The following is a 7,356-nucleotide window of genomic DNA, read 5'->3' as shown; positions in this document are numbered from 1 at the left end:
GCTTTGTCAAAGATTAGTTGACCATGGAGCTGAGGGTCTATTTCTGGGCTCTCTCTCTATTCTGTTCCATTGATCTGTGTGTCTGTTTTTGTGCCTATATCATTCTGTCTTTTTTTTTTTTCCCAAAGGTTTTACTTATTTATTTGACAGAGAGATCACAAGTAAGGAGGCAGGTAGAGAGAGAGAGGGGGGAGCAGGCTCCCTGCTGAGCAGAGCCCGATGTGAGGCTCGATCCCAGAACCCTGACATCATGACCCAAGTCGAATGCAGAAGCTTAACCCACTGAGCCATCCAGGTGCCCCAGTACCATACTGTCTTGATGATGACAGCATTGTAATAGAGCTTGAAGTCTGGGAATTGTGATGCCACCAACTTTGGCTTTCTTTTTCAACATTCCTTGGGCTATTCAAGGGTTCTGGTTCCATATAAATTTTAGGATTATTTGTTCCATTTCTTTGAAAGAAATTGATGGTATTTTGATAGGGATTGCATCAAATTTGTAGACTGCTTTAGGTAGCATAGACATGTTCACAATATTTGCTCTTCCATTCCAGGAGCATGGAACATTTTTCCATTTCTTTGCGTCTTCCTCAATTTCTTTCATGAGTACTTTATGGTTTTCTGAGTATAGATTCATTGCCTCTTTGGTTAGGTTTATTCCTAGGTATCTTATGGTTTTGGGTGCAATTGTAAATGGGATTGACTCCTTAATTTCTCTTTCTTCTGTCTTGTTGTTGGTGTAAAGAAGTGTAACTGATTTCTGTGCATTGATTTTATATCCTGACATTTTACTGAATTCCTGTACAAGATTTGGAGTGGAGTCTTTTGGATTTTCCACACATATAGTATCATACCATCTGCAAAAAATGATAGTTTAACTTCTTTACCGATTTGGATGTCTTTAATTTCTTTTTGTTGTCTGATTGCTGAGGCTAGGACTTCTAGTACTATGTTGAATAGCAGTGGTGATAATGGACATCCCTGCCGTGTTCCTGACCTTAGCGGAAAAGCTCTCAGTTTTCCCCCATTGAGAATGATATTCGTGGTGGGTTTTTCATAGATGGCTTTGATGATATTGAAGTATGTACCCTCTATCCCTACACTTTGAAGAGTTTTGATCAGGAAAAGATGCTATACTTTGTCAAATGCTTTTTCAGCATCTACTGTGGAAAGCAACTCAAGTTTTAATGACGAACTTACAAATTTGTTTCCTTTGAAGTTAAGTACGTTGCAGATGCCAGCTCTCACACATTCTGTCCAGTGTGTTCTGGAAGTCCTAGCTCTGGCCCGGAAAAATGGAAAGTCATTGCTTAAAGGTCACTTCTTTAAAAGTCCAAGAAGAAATATAAACTATTAGAAACTGTTGCCATGGGGCACCTGGGTAGCTCAGTAGGTTAAAGCCTCTGCCTTCAGCTTAGGTCATGATCCCAGGGTCCTGGGATTGAACCCCTCCTCTGCAGGGAGCTTCCTCTCTGCCTGCCTCTCTGCCTACTTGTGATCTCTGTCAAATAAATAAGTAAAATATTTTTTTTAAAAGAAACTGTTGCCATTAAAGAGAACAAGAGAGAGTTGTTTTGTTTTGTTTTGTTTCTAACAGAATCTTCCTGTTAGTGATTATTGACTCCAACCAGATGGGTAAAGAAATTACATGCATTCTGGATGTTGGATACAGGAGACTTCTAACCCACGTCGGTCAGGAAAAACCGGGATGTTGGAAGCTGTGGGTTTAGGGGCCTCTGTTGACCTAATGATGAACACTGGAAAGAAAAAATGCGTTCGGGAATTCCTTCTGTGCCTCAGGAAGCATCATCCTGAAGGCACGTAGTTCTTATTCCTCATCCCAGCCTCAGATATCTGTATGAGAGCCCCAGAGCGCTAACTAGAATTCTGTAATCATGCCTCTCCTGACTGACAGATCGAATTCCTCAGAGCAGACTGTGTTGGTGATCAGGTCATTGTCTCTTACTTCTGAAATCACCCCTTCCACCTGCTCTGGAAAAACGAATATGGGACCTTTAAGTATGTTTGCTTTGCCAAATGGCGCTATGTTAAGCTTTATCAGTAGAGGGCGCTGGAGAGACTTTGTAGGTGTAAGAAGTTTTCTTTCCCGGTTCCAGGGACTCCGCGTCAGTAACACCTGGCAGTCTCTATGCCGATGGGGGGAGGAGGGATGCAGGGGCGGGGGTGCTTTGTAGCGGAATGTATTTGAACAGCTTTCCCCAGTGCCCTAGTGAGACACCTTAGACGAGATCCAGTGCCTTAGACGTTGGATTTATGGCAAGATCCACCAGAGCGCTACCTCACCGACTTCTCTGCCATTCAGTATCCAAGGCTGTGGCATCTCACAAGATCTGATCTCAGCACTAGGAGGAGACTAGTCTTCCTGGCTGGCCTATTTCACCTCTCAGGTTTGTAGGTCTACTATACTACTACGTCCTATTCTGCTTTATTTCATATTATATTATACCATATCTTATTATATCATTGCATATTTGCTGTATTAAGTATTCTAGCCACAATTCCAATATTCTTTAGGATTCTCTTTACAGTTTACCAGCAAATCTCTCATTCCTCCAATTCCCTGTTCAAACTGATAATTCTCATTTCCCTCTTCAACTATGATATGGATTCTTTCTCCTGACTGAACCCAGACTGATACAGAAGGTAATTTTTGCAGAGAAATAAACATTGCTCTGTGTTGTGCTTAGTTTTATCTTAATATTAACTAGTCAGAAACTAATAATCTATAAAACTTTTCTTTTCCAAAAGAGACATAATGAATGAATGAATGATGGCTCTCTCAAAAACCTGGAGCTATTCTTTTTCCTTTTAATTTTTAAAATTTTTTTATTTTTTCAGCGTAACATTCATTATTTTTGCACCACACCCATTGGAGCTATTCTTTAAAAAAAATTATATATATATATATATATATATATATACACACACACACAAATACAATGGTGCTATAAAATTTTATGATGTAAGTTTAAAACATAGTAGTCATATTTAACCTACCAGCATCATCCCTTAGACAATATCTTTATGACTCCAAACTAATCTGTCAGCCTAAAGATTAATGAAAGCATATTTGTCTCATCTCAGAAAACAGACACAAATTTTTAGGTTATTTAAACGTTTGGGGGGGAGCCCCTGGGTGACTCGGTGTGTTTAAAGCCTCTGCCTTCGGTGTCTTGATCCCAAGGCCGGTGATCGAGCCCCACATTGGGCTCTCTGCTTGGCAGGGACCCTGCTTCCTTTCTTCTCTTTCTGCCTGCCTCTCTGCCTACTTGTGATCTCTGTCTGTCAAATAAATAAAATCTTTAAAAAAATTTTTTTTTCATTGTGAAATATAACCTACACAGAAATAAGCATGAATTTTTAGGATTGGCTTCACAAATATGTACAGCAAACCCAAGTGGTCAAGACATACACTACCAACACCCCCAGCGTACTAGAAGCTTCCTGAGCCACACCCTTCCCCTCCCTCATCCACCCATGTATGTACAGCACCTTCTGCTCACCCTAGAAGTAAGGCAACAACTTTTCCTCACTGTTTGGGTAATTATTTCCTTGATTCATTTTGCCAGCAATGCATGTATCCCTAAAAGTAAAGTTCAATTTTGTCTGATTTTAATCTTTACATTTATTTGTTTTTCTTGGTAATATTCATTCATGTCGTGCATATAAATAACTCTTCCCTGTCGTCTCCTGTTGCTGCAGTTACTGTTGATGGAAATTTGAATTGTTTCCGATTTGGAGAATATTGCAGTTTCCATGTATCCTGGTAAATTCAAGCACACATTTCTGTAGGGCATGTATCTGGGAGTGGAACCTGCATATTTTCAACTATATGAAATACTGCTAACCAGTTTTCTAACGTGGTTTTAGCCTATTAAATTCCCTCCAGAAATGTGTCAGAGTTGTTCTCGTTCTACACCCTCCTCAAAATCTGCTATTGTCAGTCGTTTTAAAATCATTTTAATCCGTGGCCCTTCGCGGTCTCCTCCCTCACCCACCACTCATACTACAAACATAACCACCCATTGGCCTTTCTCCGAGAACTCCAGGAGTTCTGCTCTCACAAGTGTTTTTCTATTCCTACATTCCCTACCCCACCCCCCCACCCCCACGCTGCACACAGGCCCCCAATCCCTCTAGTCCCTGGCATCCCAGGACAAAGAGCAGAAAGAGCCACGGGAGAAAACGAGCTGGAACCTTTCTCTTGCTAGAAGGCCGGCTCTGCCCCAGGGAGGGGTGGGATTAGATCCTTCACTGAGAGTCCCTGGCTCCGCCGCCGCCCCCGAGGCTACGCGAGTCTAGCAGAAAGCTGGGAATGGTGTGACAGTGCGCGGCTCGCAGTGCTTAGGAAACGTCTAGATGATTCCCACCGATGGAAAGCACGAGGTGTGCCCTAGGGAGTACAGAAACAGATGAAACAGCACAGGGTGCGGGAACCCTCGGACGAGATGTCTTTTGTTCTTCCTTTTTCTCTTTTCTCCAAGCTGCTCACCGCCCTTCTCCGTCCCTCGCGCCCAAAGCCCCTCTTTCCTGTTTTATTCTTCAGGGGAGCCAAGCACCTTTCCTTCGGTTCTCCCTCGTGCGTGCAACGGCACCGCCCAACGGCACCGCCCCGGAAACGAACTAGATTCATTCAGGGAATGTCAGCCAGACCGAGCCTTGGGAGGCTGGGGGCGGGGGGTTCCTGCGTACCCTGCTTCGGGAACTCGGCACTTTGCACTCCCGCGCCCCTAGCAGCCACCCCTGGAACCTGACTCACAGGCCAGTTGCTGGGATTGACTCGGCTGGGGCCACCCATCCCGGCCATGAGGTCAGGATGGACCTTATTCCCCGAAAGCCATTTGCTCCCCCTGATCGTCCTGGTGGCGCTTCTCTTAGACGCTCTTGGCGAGGGTTTAATTTTTCACCCTGAATGGGGGTTTGAGTCGTATGAAATCATCATTCCCAAGAAGCTGAGCCTCCGGGGAGGCCCACAGGGTGCCGTCCAGCAAGTGTCCTACCTCCTGCAGGTCAAAGGCAAGAAGTATGTCCTCCACCTCTGGCCCAAGAGGTTTCTACTGCCCCGAAATCTAAAGGTTTTCTCTTTCTCGAAACAAGGGAAACTCCTGGAGGATCACCCTTACATACCCAGGGACTGTAACTACATAGGCCTGGTTGAAGGAACTCAGGATTCAGAAGCTACTTTAAGTACATGCACAGGGAGTCTCCGAGGCATATTGAGAATTGAGGAGGACCGTTACCAAATCGAGCCCCTCCGGGCCTCTTCCAGCTTTGAACATGTCATGTATCTCCTGAAGACAGACGGCAAATTTCAGAATCAGACCTGTGGCTTAACTAATGATGACCTAGAAGAGAAGATGGCTCAGACGGAGAATAGGGCAAAGCTTAGGGACTCTCCCAGATCCTCTCTCCATCCGAAGTACTTGGAAATAGCCCTAGTCTTTGATTACAAGAGATATTTGTTTTCAGATGCCAATGTTACTCGAGTCATACAGGATGCCATTCTTTTGACTGGGATTATGGACACCTTCTTTAAAGATATCAATATGAGGATAATTCTACAAGGTGTGGAAATATGGACAGAGAACGACAGAATAAATATTCGCCAATTAAGCTCACAAGAACTTCTAAACACATTTTTAAAATATCGTACAGCAAACCTTTCTAAGCAGATTTCAGCAGATTGGGCACATTTGTATACTACACATAATCTTACTCATTCATTTGGAGGGACGTATATTGGAGGTGTGTGTAAGGACAAATATAGTGGATCAGTAAGTAGTTTTACAAATGCAAATATTCTTGAAGCCAGCAGAATATCTGCTCACGAACTGGGTCATGGGATGGGAATGAAACATGATACGCTGTATTGTAAGTGTAGAGGTAAGAGCACTTGTATCATGGGCATTGGGAGTAGTGGGTTTAGTAATTGTAGTTATAGCGAATATTTTGATCACATACAAACAGGAGCAGAATGTCTAAATAATATCCCAGGACTTGGTTATGTGGTGGAGAGATGTGGAAATAAAATTGTGGAAGGCACTGAAGAATGTGATTGTGGTTCAAGAGAGGACTGTAAAAATGACAGGTGTTGCCAACCGAACTGTAAATTCGTGCAAGGTGCCGATTGTAACACCGGGCTTTGCTGTCATAACTGTCGTTTTCGTCCACTTGGGTACATGTGTCGAAAGGAAGATAATGAATGTGACCTTGCAGAGTACTGCAGTGGAATCTCAAATTTCTGCCCAAATGATACTTATAAGCACGATGGAACCCTTTGCAAGCGTAACTCCCTTTGTTTCAAAAAGAGGTGCAATTCCAGATATACGCAGTGTCAAAATATTTTTGGATCTGATGCCAGGGAAGCTCCTGAGCAGTGCTATCAGGCAGTGAATTTAATGGGTGACCAATATGGGAACTGTGGTCTCAAAGGTTACAGGTACAAAGCCTGTACCAAGGAAAATGCACTGTGCGGCAGGCTACAGTGTATAAATGTCAAGCACGTCCCTGATATGCCAGTGCATAGGGCCCTCATCTCTACTCATCTGCGAGCAGAAAATCTCATGTGCTGGGGGGTAGGTTTCCATGAATCCTTGGAGCCCACGGGAATATCTGACATCGGCGTCATAAATGATGGTACCCCCTGTGGTTTTGGCCATATCTGTGTTAACAGAACTTGTGTGCCTACCTCCTCCTTGAAATTTGACTGTCCACCTTCGAAGTGCAACCTCCGAGGCGTTTGCAACAATAAGAGAAACTGCCATTGCACCTATGGCTGGGCGCCTCCATTCTGCGAGGAGGTAGGGTATGGAGGCAGCATTGACAGCGGGCCGGCGAGACAGCTGAAAGAGGATATGCCTGCCCCAGTGCAGGTGGTGTCCATTATGTTAATGCGCCTTATTTTCTTAATCATCTCAGTGATTGCTGTGTTTTTCAGGAGATTGATAAAACAGTATATAACCCCCGCAGAGAGAGAAGCAACACCGATTAACTTTCAAGATAAATAATCCAAGGCAAAAAATGTCAAGAACCCAAACAAGTAGGTAGGCGATCCACAGCCACTTAATAACACAGAGCTGTAATCGAAAAGCTTCTCTTTTGTTCTTCCAGTTCTTTTTTCATGTAATTTTCCTTCAAGCTTCCATCGGCAAATAAATGATATTCTTGTTTGGGAAACAAATAAGTGCCTTTTGCTTTTTTAGCATTCCCTTGCTCCTTCATTTGTGATCAGGTTTGGGATATCCTGAAAAACATGGCACAATGGCTTTTCTGAACACTCAAGGGGATATTGCTTTGCAGAATTGCATTGGTTTTCACAGTAGAGTCCCGTGGCTC

General features: G+C 43.6%; 1 protein-coding gene across 1 annotated transcript; it reads left to right on the top strand.

Annotated features, from left to right (window-relative positions):
* The first annotated feature begins 4,826 nt into the window (after positions 1–4,826).
* On the top strand, positions 4,827–7,028 carry ADAM30 (ADAM metallopeptidase domain 30). Its single transcript, XM_059377114.1, has one exon. It carries the CDS (start codon positions 4,827–4,829, stop codon positions 7,026–7,028), a length of 2,202 nt encoding a protein of 733 aa, XP_059233097.1.
* Positions 7,029–7,356: the final 328 nt, after the last annotated feature.

Source organism: Mustela nigripes, chromosome 14 (assembly GCF_022355385.1).
Source record: "Mustela nigripes isolate SB6536 chromosome 14, MUSNIG.SB6536, whole genome shotgun sequence".
NCBI lineage: Eukaryota > Metazoa > Chordata > Mammalia > Carnivora > Mustelidae > Mustela > Mustela nigripes.
This window is presented reverse-complemented; position numbering and strand designations above follow the sequence as displayed.